Below are 21,898 nucleotides of genomic sequence, written 5' to 3' on the forward strand. Positions count from 1 at the left end.
CCTTGTTTCAGCATCCTGAGGAGTCCGGTGCAAGGGATGGACAACGTAACTGACAACCATGTGGTCACAGTCAGGTACCGCAATCCAAAGTACGCTGAAGACTTCATATTCCCTGCCAGAAAATTGAGCAATGCCACAGACCCTCCCCGTGTTCTCAAGCCATCAGACCTCAAAGGAGAAGACTCAAGAAATTACCGTCCAACTATTGGTTTCAACCGGAACATGCCCCGGGCACACCTTGATTCCTCCGGCCATCGAGCTCTGGGGTGAGTATCCTGCGTGCTGATCCACTGATTCAGACATATCTTGAAAGAAACTACAAGCTTTTGGACCAAAATCTAATACTTTAACTGTCACCAAACACCAAGTTCAAGATGCGTCTGAATTGTTAGCATGGTAGATTAGACACGAACAGTGCATACTTCCAGTTCAGTTCATTTGTTCTTCATAATATGAATTAAAAAAATTAAAAATTTAATTAATTTACTCTGTAATTCTATCTTAAGGTTATTTATATTACATGCCGAACTATATCCTTTCTAAATAGTGTATCTGCCAAACCATACCCTTTCCAAAAACTGACCCAAGAAAAGAATATATTTCATAATATTTGGTGCAGATTGTAGGGAATTTTTCACTATTCTCATTCAGTTATGGATGCTCTTTAAGTAAAAGGTAGTGGTAACAGTGATACACTTGCCTGAGCACTATGTATTTGTATTCTCTTCATAATTGCTTGTATCTGGTTATCTGAGTGGTCGTTGAATAGGACAGTTGTAAAGTGGGAACAATTAGTATTAGTATTGGTGGAAAAAGTTTTATTGATAAAGGTTTGGGTTAGGTTAGGTTAGGTTAGGTTAGGTTAATAGGACAGTTGTAAAGTGGGAAGTCTGTAGTAGTATTAGTATTGGTGGAAAAAAGTAAAGGTTCACTTATTAATCAACTTGCACTGACTAATGGAGTATTTTAAAGGTAGGATGAGTTGGTTAAGTGTTAGGTTAAGTGTAACATCTCTGTTGTTTAGCATTCAATCCCTTTTTTGTAAGAGTAGTAATGGATGACGTGCAATTCTACAAACCCAAATGTGGTCATTTAAACAAAATAGTATAAAGGAAATATGACAAATTTGATTAACTTCAAACTTGGGGAAAATAGGAAGAATTACAAAAAGTAAATAAAATTATGTTCGTTGGATTTTTGGCTAAGGTGTGTAGATATTTTGTTTAGTGGGTAACATGGCACCACCTGCTTTACTAATACTTTTTTAGAGAAGAGTAGTGGTGTATTCAGTGATATATTAAGATAAGTTAGTGAACATGAACGTAGGATAAGGAATGTAGAAGGCATCACCTCTGCCACTGTCTCCCACACCACCTACTCCATATTGTAGCCATACCTCCCTCAAACTATTCACAATTAACTTGCGAAGCATCAAAAACAAAAAAATCCCAGCTACACCATCCCATAACATTGTACTACCCCGACATAATAATAGGGACTGAGACCTGGTTAACTTCTGACGTTGACAGTAGTGAACTCCCCTTTAGCATGACTGTTTTCCGTAAAGACTGCCTGACTGACCTCGGCAAAGGAGGCGATGTTATCATCGCCACCAAGCCGGGTCTTTTTGTTAACCCCTTCCCGGCGGAGGATCTATATATAGACGTTTTGAAAATGGAATTTTTTGTTGGATCGTCCATATATAGATGCTTGTTCTTATTTTACTGCACTAAGTTGTAATGTTGTCTATATATAGACGATTCCTTACAAATAATAAAATTCATAAAATAAATAATTATTTGGCATCTTAACTACTCAAATACTGATCAAAATGACCTATCAAGGCCGGTCACCGCTTGTGCTTTCTTGATGGTAGATGTGCTACACATTGAAACTAATACTGGAAATTTTTGCATTATTTAAACTTATTTTTTTATCATCAGCCTATCATGTCTAAGAGAAAGAACTGTACCACATGCCAGCAACATTGCCTAAAAATGAATAGTACAAAACAAGTACATATGTGAAAAAATACGAAGAAAAGTGGAAGTAAATTACGTACATCCAGGTCACAAGTCCTGGATGTGAGTAACTAAAACATTCAAACAAACATATTGGCATATATTACCACCAATGAAACACAAATAACACTTGCATATAGATTCAATTGTTTGTTCAGTTTTGCGGCAGAGTCTATATATAGATTCAATTGTTTGTTCTGTTTTCCGGCAGAGTCTATATATAGATTCAATTGTTTGTTCTGTTTTGCGGCAGAGACTATATATAGATGTCAATCAGGAGTAACCAATTGCGGGAAAACTATATATAGACGAATGGATAAAAGTCGGTAGCATCTATATATAGACGATTTTTTATTTGGTAGTTCACTCATCTGCCCTGCTGCTGGGAAGGGGTTAAACATAGGATAGACCTTGACACTGACTGTGAAGTAATCTAAATTCAATTACAAATATTGCACTGTAAATTTCTCCTTGTCTCTTTTTACAAACCTCCTTCTACTAATATTGAGTACTTACATACTGTTCAGGATTCTCTTTCATGCATACAAGCAGACCAGGCACATACCACAAAAGACACTTTCTGGTAGATACACACTTCTCTGGTTCTCCAGGGAGCTATGCAGACAACACCTTAAGAAACGACTCTACAGGTGTGCACATACTGTACATACTATGCGCCAGATAATTGGTCTGTGTATTAAAAAAAAGAAAAAAACATTTCTCAAAAACATCAAAATTGCAGAACGTAAACACATAGCTGACTACCTTGCAGACAACACAAGAAACAACGAGAAATTTTTTCATGTTCTTCAAGATGTGCAAACAAGGTCATAATATTATTACATCACTGAAAGACAACACCAACACACTAATCACCAGTCCACAACACAAAGCACAGTTACTCAACATGCACTTCCAATCTGATCACACGCAGGATGATCAAATACCAAACATGCCAAACAGCCTCTTCCCAATGATACTCCCATAGACATACCAACTAACGGTATACAGAAGCCACTTGAAGGACTACACTCTACCAAATCAACTGGTCCCAATGACATCCCTGCCTTTATCCTCAAATCCTGTGCCTTTATCCTTGTTTCTATCTTGCAGGTAATTTTTACTCATTCTCTCTCATCTGCCCTATTACTTTCTGACTGGCTTTTGGGAAATATTAATCCTCTTTTCAAGACTGGTGACAGGACTGATGCCTCCAGTTATCATTCCATCTCATTGATATTGATTCCATGCAAAATCTCTGAACATATAATACATAAACATGATGAATCATCTTGATGCAAACAACATTCTTACTGACACAAATCATAGCTTTCAACCTAAAAGATCATGTGAATCGCAACTCACCACCACATTCCATAACATTTCTAGGCAGCTCAACTGGCGTGACATTAAACAAATTAACGCTATTGTTCTTGATTTTGCCAAAGCCTTTGACAAAGTCCCATGCAAAAACTGAAAACTAAAGTACTATAGTATTTCTGTGCCTGTTCTTCACTGAATCACTGCATTTTTGACAGACAGGCTCCCAACAAGTTCTTGACGGATCTTCTGACACTGTCTCCATGTCTTTTGGTGTTGCACAAGGCACTGTTCTTGGGGACCTTCTTTTCCTATTTATTTCAGTAACCTTCCCTTATCAACACTTAACTCTTCCCCAAGACTATTTGCAGATGACAGCTTTCTGTATAGAACAGTAAAGACCACTGATGACTGTAGACTTCTTCAAAAAGACCTGGATGCCCTCCAGCAGTGGGAGCCTCCGCATCTGGCAAATGCACTTTCACCTAGACAAATGCAAACTTCTCCATTTCACTGGAGCACATAATCCCATCCACCACACATACACACTTCACAATACACAGTTAGTATCTGTCCAAACATATAGATACCTCAGCATATCTTCATCAGTCTAAAATTCAACATACACATAGATTTCATCAGTGCAAAAGCAAACCTGAAGAGAAACCTCCACTGCTGTACACGAGACATAAAACACATAGCATATAACATACTTGTCAGACCTACACTTGAATACTGGGCTACTGTGTGGGACCCAGATACACACAGAAACATTAATAGATTAGAGATAATCAACATCAAGGTGGCTAAGTTTATTACAAACAATTGTACTCAACCGCCTGGCATCACAACACACTTAAAACAACAAATAAACGTGGATCCTCTTCACATACGCAGACAAGCACACAGACCTATACTTCTGTGCAAAATCATAAAGTCACATTGACATTGATCCAAATACACTTGGCCCTCGTTTTTCTGGATTAAATGGTGCAGGCACTGCTCCGGATAATGAATAAGTCTGGGTAATAGAAATAGGTCCTTTATTTGTCAAACATGGTTATTTGTCTCCTTAGATTTTTTTGAGGAACTGCAGAATTTTGCCTATTTTGGTTTCCCTGACCAACTAAACCAAAATAAACTTAACATAACAGTAATAGCTTAGCATGCAAAAAAAAAAAAAAAATTAATAGACGTAAAGTACAGTGAGTACACTACCACAACAAACAGCTGTGTCATGCAATGTTGGCCGTGTCCGCACCGCCAGCTTCACCCTGCACAGTAACATTAAAATGTCTGTGTTGATTGTGGAATCACTACAGCCACCCATCACTCCCCCTGAAATTCTCTATATCAATTTGTGTCAGCTTCCTAGCTGCTGCAAGGATTTCAATGCCATTTATTTTGATATGGGAAAGATGCTGCATCTAATGGAGCATCTTTCCCACTCCTTACATTTTTTCTTGATGCACCTTTACCGCCTTTACTTGATGATGCATCCACACAGTATTTGACAGAATATTCTACCAGCTTATCTTCTGATTTATTAGTCTTACACAGTTTGCTTGGCCACACCACACTCCTCACAAATACTCATAACACTATCTCATTTCTCAAATTTTCTCATTAATTCCAGCAAGTCATAGCTAGGGCCACTCACGCCTGACACCCTTGGGAGACATAATTAAGTTATAAGGTACTGAAAAATGCACATACTTGTTCATTGATAATGAACATTGCAGTGTTCAGTAGCGTCGGCAGGACTTGTTTACAATTGCCTGCTGCAGTGGCTTCACCATCTATTGGCTGTTTCTGGAAGTGTGTGAGGCACGCGTTGTTTGAATTCTTTTGTTGGTCATCCAAACTTAAATTATTAAATTATCTTGACACTGTCTGGATAAACTGAAATCCAGGTAAACGTGGTCTGGATAAACGAGGGTTAAGTGTACATATCTACTCATCACAAACAACCAACGAACTCGCAATACTCACAACCAAGCATACCAAACTTATTACACTTAACACTGATGCATACATGCACTCATTCTTTCCATGCATCATAAGGGACTGGAATAGGCTTCCACAACATATTTTAGACAATAACACTGACTCTTTCACTAAACAAGTGCAGATACACTTATCACCACAACACCCCAATATAAACACATACACTTGATTCACTCCCCTCCAATCCACACCTATACCCTCCCTACCAACCAGCCAACTTTTATGTGTTTTATGCACCAGGACTGGTCCCCTGCTCTTTAATTATGAGAATCATAATACACATAAAGCATTGATATAATGTATTCTTGTGTTTTTGATATGACTGGTAATATAATTCTTATAGGACTGGAAGTATGCATTTGTTGGTAATATCATTCTTATAGGACTGGAAGTATGCATTTATAATAGAATCTCATATTTAAAGCATCAAGTGTATCATTAGTCATAAGGTAAAGCAGCCTTACACCATAATTCATTATGAGATTTCTAATTCTTTATGAACATATCTTACAGCCACAGTAACTTAAATGCTAAACAAAGTTTATTTAATTGGTCTCAGTTTTGATATACAGGGATTTCTCGATTTATGTGAGGGATACGTTCCTAACAGGATTGTGTAATGTGAAAATTGCATAAAGTGAACATGATTACTGAACTGAACTGTACACTGGTCGAGGCTCATTCTTGAGCCAAAACCTTTTTCCCCATAGGAGTTATTGTAAAATAGACTAATCTTAATCTGTACCTGGAATGTTTACATTTGAGAGAGCAACTGGGCATGCACCCAGCAGTCCCTGCAGCACATATCTTATATAAAATGCTTTTGTGCTCCTCTCAGCTGGAATAAACAAAGAAATGTCATTGCTATAGTAACAACACCTAACTGACAGCAAGATAGCATACGCTGACCTTCCTGATGTCGTTTATGATGCATCATTATCTGTTCTGAGAGGTGAAACGCCTCTGTTGACAGTATGGCGGCTCAAACAAACATCTTGCAGAATCTTGTCACTCTCCAGACTTGCCATACTAAACAGCCATAATTTGAAAAAAATGGCTAGTTTTTTTTTGCTTTGTGTTATTTCAAAATCATGCAGTCTAAACACCCATAAATTGAGAAATACCTGTATCTTTTGATGATACATATTTGTTGTTCTATTTCTTCATGAAATTGCTCCTTCCACATAAAAAACTAAAATGTTAAAAAAGTGACACCATAGAAGAAACCAATTAGAAAAGAGCACAGGGAGTCACCATGAGTCCAGCTGATGACTAAAGTACTCCAGGATTTGTTTCTGGTTCATAATGAGTGGCTCGGTAATAGCAACCCAACACTAAGTATTGCCATATCATTGCTCTTTAAAACAAGGGCTGCACCCATCCAGACCTACCACGACTCAAGGTTCTCGTGGGTCTGGATACCATTATCTATAAGAGGCTGTAAAGGTACATGGATTCCCTGTCAATAAGAAAATACAGTGAAAGCACACAGCATCCCAGAGTTGACACACAAAATTGCATCTCCATACTGGAAACTTGACACACTTTTCTCTACTACTACTTGTTTTGTTCACATTTTTTTTGCATTTGTTTACCATTTCCTCTTTGCAGACTTGATCTTTGTACCATTGTCTCTTCAAATTGGGAGGTGTCTTCAATTTATCAATTTATGCATCCTTATACTCTTGTCTTGTACAGATTTGTATTTCAATGGTTTGTACTGCACAGTGAGTGCTCTCTCTCTCTCTCTCTCTCTCTCTCTCTCTCTCTCTCTCTCTCTCTCTCTCTCTCTGTTTTAGCAACTGTTCCATAGTTTTTTATGGTAAAAGGGAAAAAAATATAAGCTCTACTAAAATTCAAGTAATGGAGAGCCATTGTATTTTTTATTTATTTTTAAATTTTTTTAAGAAGGAGGTATAATATTATATATTCAAGATGCAGTAGAAGTTTCTCAGGGATTTGTTTACATATGTAAAGTGAGACATGAATTGATTATTTTCTTGTTGGGCATGAATAAAGTAGTGTCCTTGCCAATGAAATATGTGATTTGATATAACTTATTTTCATATTTGGATGCGTTAGGTAAGAAAATTTTCTAGAATAAAAGATAAAGTGATGCACCTTGAAATTAAATCCAGGACACCACTGGCTTGTTGTCCACCCACCTGAAAGGTGTAAGAGATGAGTCAGCATTGTATTCTGTAGTGATTTTTTTCTGTGTAGTAGGGGTGCTGGCCAAAGGCAACAAAAATAGTTACAGAAAAAGCCCCACTGAAGTACCAGTCCCATACAGTCAAAAGTGTTAAATGAAATAATCAAAATCAGAGGATTAGTGTCTTCGAATCCCCTCTTGAAAGAGTTCAAGTCTTAGAAGGTGGAAATATGGAAGTAGGCAGGGAGTTCCAAACTTTATCAGAGAAATGGAGGAATCATTGAAAGTATTGGTAAACTCTTGCATTAGAGAGGTGGACAGAATAGGGATAGGAGAATGAAGGAAGTTTTGTGCAGCAAGGGAGGGGAGTGGAGGGGAGATGTGCAGTTAACATGAAAATTATGATAGAAGATAGCAATAGATGAGAGATGAGAGGAGAGGTGCTGTTGAAATGAAAAGCTTTTGATACCATTGTCTTTTTAAAATGAGCTGTATGAGTGGAAACCTCCCTCCCCCCCACCATGTATGTGAGGCATATTCCATACATGGACAGATAAAGTTCCTGTAAAGAGTTAGCAGTTGGGAGGGGAGACTTAAGAAAACTGGCAATGACTCAGAACATCTAAATTCATAGAAGCTGTTTTAATTTTGAGAAGAGAGTGAAATTTCCAGTTCAGATTATAAATAAAGGACAGATTGAGGATATTCAGTGAAGGAGATCGACAGTTGAGTGTCATTGAAGAGGAGACTTGGCACATGAAAGGTGCTGCTTTGTAACATATTTAACTTGTACTTTGTCTGTAGGAATTGAATTGTGGATCTGTTTCTATTAGAAATAGATCTGTATGTATGCAGTGCACAGAGACATTTTATCATCCTGAAATGAATAAAACATGAAATAATAGACAACATAAAATCTGGAGACTGAACTTGTGCATAGTAGATGTGTCAATTAAAGACTAACATCTTGTATGAAGGTGTTAATTGGTGTAGTTTACTGCCACACTAGTGGTCATAGTTACAGCTCATTATCAGTTTGCACTGGGTGGGTGCATATAGCACCCCAAGACTAGATAATACTGTGCAGTGACTGGTAATGCTGGGAACTGTTATAAGGTATTTGTGCTGGATCATCATCTTGCATGACACTACCTATTACCCTGAACTGACTGTTTGCCACACATCCTTCATCATTTGAGCTTTGTAACAGTGCTCAGTGCTGGGGTACATAGTCTAACACATGACTTCCTCCCTAGAGTACACTGCCCGAGTGAAAATAAATTCTACAGATGCAGAGTGATTACTTAATAATGTGCTGCCCATAGGTGTGGGAGGCCTGTGAATATCTGAATTATTGTCTATCTTCACTGTACGATGTGCTAAAAGTTTATGCAAAAAAATTAAACGAGGAAATGAGCAAATATGTATACTTCCATACTGTTGTACTCAAGAGAATTTTGATGCTGTGAACATTAAAATAGGATTATTTTCTTGAAAGATGACTCTTTGCATCTCTTCATCTGCCCTCTAGCACACTGTCAGAAGAGTGACCCACATGTGTGAAATTACATTGTCATTTTTCATAAGACTTAGGGAAAGGAAATAATTAGGAAGTGATCATAAATGGGAATGTAATCAGCTTAAAAATGTAGTGACCACTCACCAGGATTTCTGCCTAGGCATTCAAATTTCTCCATGTGCAATGAGCCTTATGGGGATTTTGATAGCACTGATAAGGAGAGTAACATGGAAATTGAACATGATACTCAGAGAGGAAGTCTTTTGCTCTAAATATACATTTGCAAGACTTGTAAACTGGTCAATCCCTTACAGGAAGATAAGGACACTGAACAGAATGATATGTTGATGAAATGTGAAGTATTAGTGAATAATTGAGAGACATGAAGACACAAATATGAAATTGCTTTAGTGAATATATAAAGAATTACTTTTATATTAAGAACATGATGGATTGCTATCTGCAGAATGTGAAAGAAGTGCATTTATGACAAGTAGGGAGCACTGTTCTTCCTTCTGAGTTAGAAAATATAATGAAGATGGACCACCACCTTTAGAGAGAAGCTAGGAAATATATGAGGAAATTCAGAGTAGCTATCTCCTGAGGAGAAGTACACAGATATAGGATGGTTGCTTCTGTTGGAGAGCATCAGATATGTAATTATGATACTGCTTGGTGTAAATATATCTTAATGAGCAGTCTGTGTTAACCCTCAGCACAATTTCCCTCAAACATTTGTATTATGGCATTCTCATTGAATTGTTTTGCTGTTATTTATCATCGCACTTTGAATCCTGGGATTTATGTACAACATGGTGTTCAATTCATGAGGATTAGTTTCCTCTCTCCAACGGTCCAAGGGAGCAAGATGTGAAGACGCTTGTAGATGTGTGCATGTACACACTTTACTTAGCTAGCTCCTTTGACATTGATCCTGATTTTAAAACTAATAGTTTTCTTATTGGAAGAGTTCTAAGTAGTCACTTACATGAACATATTTGTTACAATATATTCGCTACTTGAACAGTTGTATACTAGCATGTGTTCTGGTGAAGTCACTCTGTGACAGCCAGTGCTGGCAAATTCTTTGCGTAAAGAGACCATATCTTGTTCTTAAGTACTGATGTACAAGGCATTTGAACTGAGTGTGTTGACCACTCAATCTTCATATTCATGTAACAAAGGAAACTAAGACTTAGGAATTGATTATGTGCACCTTTGAATAGAGAGAGAATGCAATATTTCAAGCTGACATTCTACTTGTGACTAAATTGTTGTAACTTTCTGTAACTTCTCTCAACAACTGATTGAAAAGTTGACTTGCTAACTCTTCTCTGAGTTCTGATACTGCAAGTGGTTGTGCCAGATTCACAGTACATTGATGTGAATTATTTGTTTAGCTGTCTGGAACACTTTGTGAATGTGATGGAACACAACCAGTGTAAACACATCCCTTGGTTTTCAGCATTTTTAACAATGCAGTATTATTGTCCCAAGGTTAATGGTACTTTTTTTTTTTTATTTTGATAGGGGTCATTCATCTAATGAATTTTAATCAGTATGTCTTAAAAATTATTCAAGAATAACATGCTATAATTTTATTAATCTTATCACTTGTAACAGTATTTATTTGTTGGCATTATATTATTGAGCTACTTGGAATGAATTGTGAACTTGGCACCCAAGTTTGTAAGGAGAAGCTGAAATTTGAGAGGTTTTATGTAGAATTATTATATAAAAATTAACAAATTTCAAATCACAAGAAATATTGATAGCAATAGTGCACAAGTATTGGGGCAGTTTAAAACCTACCTAAGTGAGATTTTACTGCATGACTTAATTTGGTTTTGTAGTATGTGTTTGAAGTTTTATAAGCATAAGGTGTCTGTCTCTGCTTGTCCTTCAAGAGATAATATACTAAATATTATTGGGTTAAATATCCTAGCCTAGTAATATCTTCCATGGTTGTAATGGCAAGGAATTGTCTAATGTATGCAGTAGTTCTATTATCTCCTCTTGGTTTTCTTTATTATATCATTGAGGGGAACCAGCATGCCTCTTAACTTGACATCCTCCTGCAGCCACCTCCTGCCGAACCTTCGAGGTGGAGGGCTGTACAGCCACAACGTGCCCCTCCTGAAAGGTGCCCGAGGAGGGCAAGGGCTTCTTGGTGCAAGTCCAGGTCTGCTTCCAACTCCACCAAGACCTGGAGGCTTCATGGGCTCTGGGCTAGATGATGAAGGACCCCTCATGGGTTCTGGAATGACAGGTCAAAGACCTCCTCTAACACCAAGCTCAGGAGCAGGAGGCCTCTTAGGATCAGGACCTGAAATGCAAGGATTTCCTGAAGACTATGGAAATGCTCCTGGGTCAGTACTAGGCACATTACCCTATCTAACTAGAGAGGGTGTGGAGGCCTTCTGAGAGGGACAGTTGTCTAACATGTTTGGGTTTGGTTGTTAAGAAGTGCATCATAGCTGAGAAATATTGGAGGGACACTGTCTTAGGAAGAAAATTAAGGGAGGGAAGGGAGAGTGTGTTGTATCAGAATGGACTCTGTATAGGTGCATAGGGAGCAGGGAAGATACAATTTCTTTCAGTCAGGGAACTATTCTTTCTGTATTATAAATTGCTTGAGTATATGATAGATTAGCTTGTGATCAAAAAGTTGCTGAACCTGTAAAAATACCTATATTATTACCTGGGCCATGACCGGTGTATCATCACCCCACATGTTATTTAAAGCAGCATATGTCATTCAGATTGGTCTCTCAACTTATCCATGAGAGGATCCATTGAAGATCGAAGTAAACTCAATTCTTTGTACATTAGTACATTTTTAAAAGGTGATTTGATGGCCAATGTACTGTATCAGAAAACTGTTATGAACTGCAGTTAAAAGTAGCCATAAGCATTGCTGCTCTTTGGCCACATCTCATTGGCATGTTCATAGGTACTATTTCCACAGTCACTATTACCCTTACCACTTTGATGGCAGCTGTATCTCTTATTATCACAAGTTAGCATCTTAAAACTTTTTGATCACATTCGCTGCACTAGTCAGTGGGTCAGTGTGTTAGGTAGAGTTTTAGGGACTGAGTAAATTTACAATCACTTAACAAAATTGATAAATTAGTTTGATTGTGTGTGTGGTGTGCATTTGCTAGAGCACTTTTTTTTCATCTTTTCTTTTCCTCTTACCTCTAATTATTTTTACTTATTCTATTTATTTATTTATATATTCTTTATTTATGTGTTTGTTTATTTTTTTATGTTATTGTTGTAAAAACAAAAGTCTAGGATAGAAACCTTATCTCATGCATGCTTATTCTCTGGTGGCCAGAGATGCAAGTTTTCTTTGAAACCGAACACAAACACACACACACACACACACACACACACACACACACACACACACACACACACACACACAGCCCGGTAGCTCAGTGGTTAGAGCGCTGGCTTCACAAGCCAGATGACCGGGGTTCGATTCCCCGGCCGGGTGGAGATATTTGGGTGTGTCTCCTTTCACGTGTAGCCCCTGTTCACCTAGCAGTGAGTAGGTACGGGATCTAAATCGAGTTGTGACCTTGTTGTCCCGGTGTGTGGTGTGTGCCTGGTCTCAGGCCTATCCGAAGATCGGAAACAATGAGCTCTGAGCTCGTTCCGTAGGGTAACGTCTGGCTGTCTTGTCAGAGACTGCAGCAGATCAAACAGTGAATTACACACACACACACACTGCGTAGTGTAGTGGTTAGCATGCTTGACTCACAATCGAGAGGCCCGGGTTTGGGTCCCGGTGCGGCGAGGCAAATGGGCAAGCCTCTTAATATGTGGCCCCTGTTTACGTAGCAGGAAATAGGTACGGGATGTAACTCGAGGGGTTGTGGCCTCGCTTTCCCGGTGTGTGGAGTGTGTTGTGGTCTCAGTCCTACCCGAAGATCGGTCTATGAGCTCATAGCTCGCTCTGTAATGGGAAAGACTGGCTGGGTGACCAGCAGGCGACCGAGGTGAATTACACACACACACACACACACACACACACACACACACACACACACACACACACACACACACACACACACACACACACACCACTGGAGCTGCACGCGGGAAGCGTTGTCAAATTACAAGAAAATGTCAAACTTGTAAGTCAAAGAAAACCGACGGTGATCAGTGAGGATGATCTATTGTCCAGATTAGTTTTGTTTAACTTTAAAAGGGTTGGTTTTACCAGCTTAGAAAATCACTGGAAATATTGAATTAGTGAGAAAGGATTAAGTTGATATTTATTAAAGATAAAAAGAAAGTTGATTAATGAAGTAAATGAAGTGCTGTAGAGAGATAATGCACCCATACACCTAAACAAATCAGCGTTCAATTATTAACAGAGTGAATTTTAAGTAAAGGAATTGTGCAGTTGCATTGTACAGTAGTGGTGTGGTTGTTGACAGTAAAACTGAAGTGACAGCTGAGCACACCTGCTTATAGATATAGAACATGAGCATGAATTAGATTAGAAAAAGAAAAATTGCAAAGAATTTTTTTTTTTCTTTTTTAGTAGAAATATAGACACTTTGAAATGGTTTGTAATTGGTAATAAAATGTTTGGGAACTAGATGATAATATCTGAATTTAAAAGCTGGATAAAATTGAGTTTTGGGACATATATGATCAGAATTTAGATTTAGTCTATTGTTAACACACACACACACACACACACCGCGTAGTGTAGTGGTTAGCACGCTCGACTCACACTCGAAAAGGTCCGGGTTCGAGTCCCGGAGGCAGCGAGGCAAATGGGCAAGCCTCTTAATGTGTAGCCCCTGTTCACCTAGCAGTAAATAGGTACGGGATGTAACTCGAGGAGTTGTGGCCTCGCATTCCCGGTGTGTGGAGTGTGTTGTGGTCTCAGTCCTACCCGAAGATCGGTCTATGAGCTCTGAGCTCGCTCCGTAATGGGGAAGACTGGCTGGGTGACCAGCAGGCGACCGAGGTGAATTACACACACACACACACACACACACACACACACACACACACACACACACACACACACACACACACACACACACACACACACACACTTGTAATCTGAATAACTGCACTGGCTTACCATGGGTAAGAAGATCCATAGAACATGGATGTTTTGCATTGTTTTGTAATGATTGCTTTGTTGCTGATGCTGCTTGTTGCTGCTGCTCCTGCTGTGCACTAATTTTGTTATCTAAAGCTTGCACTAGAAATCACCTCAAAAAATGTATCAGTTCCCTGTTATTTTCACCTTTGAATTTAACTTCCCTATCTGCCTGTTCCTTGGAATTAACTTAGTTTGGTAATGATGAGAAAGCCTCTTGTATTGTGTTCACACACTTTCATAATGTGCTGGCTGTTCCACTCAACCTTTACCTCTAAACCAGGGGTTCTCAACCTTTTCATCATGAACCTCAAGCTATAAGATCTACACCAACCCTCAATAATCTGACATTGAACAGAATGTTGATTTAGTGACTGACACTAACTCACTATGCAATGGTACTGCAAAGGATATTATTAGATCAGCCATCTAAGTATCCCTGCAAATCTTGTGAACTCGTGGAGATTTGCAAACCCCAGGTTGAGAATCCCTGATCTAAACTATCTTAGTATATAAAGGGCCTTCTTATCACACACATCTGCATTAGTGTGTGTATTCCAATCCATCCATTCAGCTGTTTTTTTATACAATACATGTGAGTAACAACATACATGTGAGTAACAACAACACAACAACAAGTTTTCATTTGCTGTTGACCATGAATTTGATCTGTATATAGTTTATTTCAGCTCCCCCTACAAGTCCCTACATATATTCTCTCTCTCTCTCTCTCTCTCTCTCTCTCTCTCTCTCTCTCTCTCTCTCTCTCTCTCTCTCTCTTAATCCACAGGATCTACAGAGCAACTTTTTCTGCTGAGACCTAATGATTTTTGGACTAATTTTGTAATGCTGATCTAAAGATTAATTTAGTTTTGCCTGTTGTGTCTATATTTTGTTCCATGACATGCCACCTCTGCCTGCCTTCAGTTCTGGGTTGTTGAAGGCCACTGTGCTTTCCTATTCATTGTTTCTTCTTTGGTCTTTGTTTTTGGCCATTCCTCAAAAGACCCTCAAATGTGTCGTACTTCACAGTTTATATTTATGTAGGCAGGTTGTAGTTAAATCATTGTTAGGTGTTCTGTTCTTTATATCTTAAATGGAAATATGCCTATGAGAAAACTTCATGTTACTTAAATATGATGACCAAACTGGATAATCATGTGGATCTAAAATGGTTAACGTAGACAACATTTGTTTGTTGTTTCTGGTGGAGAATGTTGTAGTAACTGTCTGGTGAGAATAGTTTTGAATTTCAGCCCTAAACTTAAGTCAACCATTAATAAGTAGGGAAAAAATAAATAAGCTTTCCTCTGCATTAAACCAGATATAATGAAGCAATACATTCTTGTGATCATAGAAAGTTGGATATATTTGCACAACATTGTGAAGCCTCAGGTATCAGAACCAAGCATTTCTGCAATTGAAAGCCTGCCTACAAACTCCCACATGACCAAGCTTCTCAAGTCAGGTCAGAGTGATGCCACCAGTCCACTGCCACCACTGTTATTTTTAATTTTTCAGTCAAAATTCTTAAAATACTATGATCCATTACTACAGGTGAATAGATTGAATAAAATTGATGTTTTAACTGAACTTGAGTCTCAAAGTAAGTCCAACTATTTGCAAATGAAACGTGTTGTTTGATGAGCTGCAAATCAGAAAATGGATGGTATTTCCGTATTTGGCATGTCCCTTGGGGTGATACCAAGGAATGATTGGGATGTTCTTGTAGCCTCTTTATTTTTCCACTGTTGTGCTCATACGAGTGAGTTTGCTCTATTGCCAAATTCACATGTACAATGAAAATGTAGTTGATAGTATGATAAGTCATCAAGGTAAAGAAATCTTCATACATGAAAGCTGTAAAGGAATGATATCCAGGAAGGTGGGATGTATACATAATGACTGACTACTGCTCAGTATTAAAAGAAACTGTTCATACAGACTAAAGTCAGTTCTGGGTGAATGAAGACTGCTGCTTACTCCTTTAGTGCTATTGGTGAATGGAAATTAACTCATTTTAGGCAAGTTGTTATTTTGAAATTGCGTTACTTTTGCGTGTATACTTTCAGGCCATGTGCTTTTTTACCTAAGATTTTTTATGTTATAACATTAATTTATATTTTTCTGTTTGATCTCTGTCACATTACAGTTCACTTTATTTATTGGTTAACCACATATATTAATTGTAAGTTGAACTGGTATTCTAGACAGAAAGTAACGTAGAGGTGATCATGGAAAAAAAAAAGTAACCATGGAGTTCACTTTTCCCAAATTAATCTAGGTAGTGTGAAATTAAAGTCAGCAAGTTGTGTTGATGTGTGATGCATTGTCTTGTATGTATATTTATGTCACTAAATAGCTTTCTCATCCTCTCCACCATTCTTTCCTACTGACAAAACCATGAAAGATTGCATGATTTCACCATTCCCAAGTCTTTTCATTGTGATTTAGGTTTTTCAGGTCTTGCAATATAGAACATTGCAAATGCATTACTATTTGTCTTTCCAAATTATGTTCATATGAATTCAAACTCCATAAACAGCACTGAATTTATTTATTTATTTATTTATTTACTTTTTTATTTGTTGTTATTATTATTATTATTATTATTGTTTATTTGTTTATTTATTTATTTATTTATTATTATTTATTTATTTATTATTATTATTATTATTATTATTATTATTATTATTATTATTTTATTTATTTTTTTTTTTTTTTGTGTTAATCTTGTTCACTGTGTGTTGGCTAAGTGCCATTTTGAAGAGAACTTTATTCAATGTACATTCTGCATAATTTATGTTTATCTGTACTGTCACTCACAATAGTCTATCAGTGAACAGCAGCACAGCCTTTTAGCTTGCAACCATTCTTAAACACTGGATTGACTGTCACCACCTCATATTGGGAGGAAGGGTAGGGAGAGGAGAGAAAGATACACAAATGAGGATGGGGTTACTCAGAATCATGGTAGGCTCAAGGAACTGTGTGTTTATATGTGTGTGATTGAGTGAGTGAGATTCCTTAATTGATTTCCATTCCATCCCCCATGCACTTTATTACTTTTTGTAACCTTCTTGGCATTGGTGCAACAAGTTTGCGGCACAAATCTTTGTGTCCGTGAAAAGTTCCCAGACTTTCTCAACCATTTTTTTGACAGTAGCAGCATTTGTCCTCCCTTACTTGCCGGTCTTGGCATGTGGCTGTCTGTACGTGTTCACTGTTATTTCTGAATAACAGTGCAAGCAGTCTGTTACCATTTTACTCTCATGTATTGAAGAATTGTCATGCACTTAGGTTATCTGCATATGAGGTGGGATGGGGATGTTTTGAGTTATCACACACACACACGCGCACACACACACACACACACACACACACACACACACACACACACACACACACACACACACACACACACACACACACACACACACACACACACACACACACACACACTGTAGTGGTTAGCACGCTCAACTCACAATCGAAAGGGCCGGGTTCGAGTCCCGGTAAGCAGCGAGGCAAATGGGCAAGCCTCTTAATGTGTGGCCCCTGTTCACCTAGCAGTAAATAGGTATGGGATGTAACTCGAGGGGTTGTGGCCTCGCTTTCCTGGTGTGTGTTGTGTGTTGATGTGGTCTCAGTCCTACTCGAAGATTGGTCTATGAGCTCTGAGCTTGCTCTGAAATGGGGAAGACTGGCTGGATGACCAGCAGGCAACCGAGGTGAAATTACACACACACACACACACACACACACACACACACACACACACACACACACACACACACACACACACACACACACCATGTAAGTGAGTATAACCAGCTTGTTTTCTGTTAAATTTAATCAATAAGCAGGTGAATGACTTCACATCCTCAGATATAATATTCTGTTATAATATTCTAAAGCTTTAACGCTTCTGCATTCATTCTAACACAGATGCTGACATGTAGCAGAAAATTTTCGTTGCTCTCCTCTGTATTGTGTTGTGATTCTTTCCAAATCTTTGAAAGCAGTGTATGCCTTTGATAATTTTCATTTTCCAAGCCTTTAGTATTCTTTAGCATATTTATCTTCTTGCCCATTGCAGTGTGTAGCTTTCCTCATCAAGTTTGTCACTCAACTATTTTTTTTTTTCTTTCTGATATTATCATTGTACATGTCACATCCTAGCTAAACTTGCACACTACCTTACCTTTCATGTCTTCCCTACATAATACAGTACTGATTTCCATCCTTACTAATTCCTCATCCAACCAGATGCATTGTGCTCATTGCTGATCCATAATTTTTTGCTTTCTATAATCTGTCATCTCTTATTCCATTTTTCAAAGTGTACAGCATTCAAAATTTGACAGCTGATATGCAGTTAGCATCTTTATCTTCCATTATTTCAGGAGGTCAGAAACACACACACACACACACACACACACACACACACACACACACACATACTGTGTGTATTGTAGTAGTAAAAGATACTGACAAGTTGCATGTTTATTTTTTGGAGTTTTGAAAAAGGGAGAAGATTAATTATTAATTTTGTGCAGTGGTCAGTTTATTATTTGCATTATCTGCTCTAGGTTATATTTTCATTTTTTTTTTCAGAGCATGGAGAAAGAAAGGTCTGGCTATTCTATGTAGTTAATCTCTCGGTGCAGCATACTCCTGTTTCTTTCTCTCTTCCACTTTCTTGCAATTTTGTATATTTTAATATGAATGAACCTCATTCTGTTGCAGCACTTGTATAAATAATGCTCATTTACAGTTCAGTCAGATGAAATTTGTAGACTTTATATAAATTGTAAATCAAAATTATTTTTATGTATCCAGTTCAAGTAAACACTCACTTTATCTGAGACAAAAATCAGTCATGAAAGCAAGTGAACTGCATTATTGATTTTGAAGATTCATTTTAACCCACTAACAAAAAAAATCTTTCAATAATTAATTTTCACCTCAGTTATTCTTCATTCAATCTCTTCCTTCTTAGAGAATCTTGCTCATCTCTTTGCCAGTGGTACCGGCAGTCATAGGAAATTAAAGTTTTGCCTGTGATTCTAGTGTATTGCATTGGTTGTTTTTGGATTACTCTGTTGCATAAGTTTCCAGAGTTGAGTATTTTTCCCCAATTTAAAGTCTTCTGATCTGCTGACAATCAGTCTGCCAGTTGTCACATTATATAAAGAGATTCTCAGCATATCAAGATTGAGAACTGCAAAACATGGCAGAAATATGTTTGACAATTTAAGTTACTTCTGATCATGATTTTACCTATTAAATTTATTTAATGTTCATTTATTAATTCTAATTTTATTCATTTAGTGTGTGTGTGTGTGTGTGTGTGTGTGTGTGTGTGTGTGTGTGTGTGTGAGAGAGAGTTAGAGAGAGATTAAGAGATTGAAGTTTTGGTACAGTCAGCTGAAGTTAAGTCTTAGTTTTAGGACAATGAGATCAGTTCCATCAAGATCATTATTCAGATAGTTCTAAAGGTGATGTGAATATAAAGTTCTAAAGGTGATGTGAATACAAGGAAGTTTTTGAAAAAAATATTCATTAATCAAAGAAATAATGAATCTGATTTAACTGATTATAATGGCTGGAACAATAGATTGAAAGTTGACTTTTTCATGTAGAGACTGATGATGCAGCATGAGCTGGCATGTTCCTTCTATCCATACTATAAACAATATCCAGTGATTGGCAGACATAACTGACTGATGCAAATTTTTTCAGCACAAAAAAATATGCTTTGTAAAAGAAGAATGCCATAAAATATATGATTATTGTAATTGAATCAGTACCAATAGATTTCTTATTCTGTAGCTGTTAACTTTTGTTCATCATTTTTATGTATTGTGTGTGAAAGTATTGTTGTTTATACTCAGTCACTACACCAACCGAGGCCGAGGAGGTGGTCGTCAAGGCCAGTATGGGTCACATGAGGGAAGAGAAAGCCAATGGAGACCTGGTAGTGGTGGTAGTGGTGGTGGTGGAGGTGGAGGTGGAGGTGGTGGTGGTGGTGGTGGTGGTGGTGGTTCTGGTAGCAGAAGCCTCTTGGGAGCACCTCCATCATTCTCCTTCCCAATGATGAGCCAATCTTCAAATTATCACAGGTATGGCCTTTATTTCATATCAAGTTGTATGTTAAGAAATGAAATCAAAATGTTTAAAATGTTCATTCTAACAGCAACTTTGTAAGCTTTAGGTTATTGTAGATAGCTTAATAGTTGCTTCTCAAAGTTGACATAACTGAATCTTTACAGCAACTCCAATAGGAATAGTCAGTATTCAGGAAATGGGGGAGGATACAACCAAAACTACTCCAGCAGAACAAACTATGACAACAGACCACAGGGAGGCTACAGCAGCAGCAACTACAGCAGGTAAGGTGGTTGTTTGTTACAATGCTCCTCCTCCATTTGTAGAAGTTAGGAGACACTTCTTTGACAGCACTCTATGCACTGGACTCCCATGCAGCTTACAGTACCTTGCCCCCTTCTCTCTCTCTCTCTCTCTCTCTCTCTCTCTCTCTCTCTCTCTCTCTCTCTCTCTCTCTCTCTCTCTCTCTCTCTCTCTCTCTCTCTCTCTCTCTCTCTCTGATATACCAAATATTGAAATTCCTTATTGTCTCTTAATTTAACCTCCACAGACACAAGTGAATGAGTACATATATGCTTGAAGGATGAAGTGAAATGTTTTTTATGAATAACTTTATTTTAGAAAATACATAAAATTCTTTCTCTTGCCATTGATGTTTTCTTTGGCATGTAACATTTGATGTATTGTAAGTTGCCTAATGTCTTTACCTCGTGTGTTACTACTAAAGAGATGCCATTTATGTTTTATTTGGCATGTAGGTTGCCTTGTACAAGTCAGGCAATCCAATCAAATAAATATATTGCAGCAGACAGACATAAATGTGATACAATTGCCACCACTTGAGCTCCCTCCTTCATGGATACCAGCCTCCTCAGAAGTGAAGTGAGGAAAGTGGTTTCTTTCCCATGTCTTCACCATCCTCAACAGAAATTCAGCAAAGGGAAGACTTTTACTCAACCTCAGCTATCTTGATAGTTTGCAAAGAACCACAAGTATGTCTTTGGATGTCTACTGGTATGTCCCCTGCTTCCTGCTTCCTGGCTTTCCACGTTGAGTCAGACACCTGGCAGTAGTTCACCAGTTCCCTTCAGCCTTTGTCTCACTCTAAGGGTTTTCACTTGGCTCTCCAAAGTGGTTGCCTGGAAGTTGGTAACAGTGGTGTGTAATTGCTTCATGTATCTGGACAATTGATTGGTGGCTGCCTCATCCCTAAACAAGACAACCCACACTCTAGAGTAGGCCATAAGTTTGATGCAGGGCATGGGATTCCTCAACAAGGGAAAGTCTATCCATATTCCTTCTCTCTGCATAAATTGGCATTATATGCAATGAGACAGTCGCTCTGCCACAGTGCACATCATGATGGAGAATGCACTCAACATCTACTGCCAACTCTTATGGGCTTCAGCTTTTATCTCATGCACCACATTGAGGAAATGGTCAGAGTCTGTGTTGAGATCACTGAACTTTGTGGTGGAAGTTTCCTGCCTCAGCAGGCTCAGGTTGTACAGGGGATCCTCGTGATTCGACCGTTTGCAGTTTGAATTATCGCCAATTCAAACTAAGTTAATTAATACCCAATCCTCAAGGTTCGACCAACTGACTCGCCAATTCGACATTCATATCTCACG

The 21,898-nt window shown here is 38.1% G+C and overlaps 1 protein-coding gene across 2 annotated transcripts in view; it reads left to right on the forward strand.

Annotated features, from left to right (window-relative positions):
• The window catches only part of LOC123511245 (5'-3' exoribonuclease 2 homolog), a 51,600-nt gene that overhangs the window by 18,734 nt on the left and 10,968 nt on the right, over window positions 1-21,898 (forward strand). Inside the window, exons 14-17 of one of the 2 annotated variants that reach the window (XM_045266957.1) lie at window positions 12-266; window positions 11,101-11,388; window positions 20,054-20,281; window positions 20,432-20,551. In XM_045266957.1, the coding sequence (XP_045122892.1) occupies window positions 12-266; window positions 11,101-11,388; window positions 20,054-20,281; window positions 20,432-20,551 (891 nt within the window). The remainder of the gene's footprint in view (window positions 1-11; window positions 267-11,100; window positions 11,389-20,053; window positions 20,282-20,431; window positions 20,552-21,898) is intronic. The other variant, XM_045266958.1, reaches the window with a different exon arrangement.

Source organism: Portunus trituberculatus, chromosome 31 (genome assembly GCF_017591435.1).
Source record: "Portunus trituberculatus isolate SZX2019 chromosome 31, ASM1759143v1, whole genome shotgun sequence".
Classification (NCBI taxonomy): Eukaryota; Metazoa; Arthropoda; class Malacostraca; order Decapoda; family Portunidae; genus Portunus; species Portunus trituberculatus.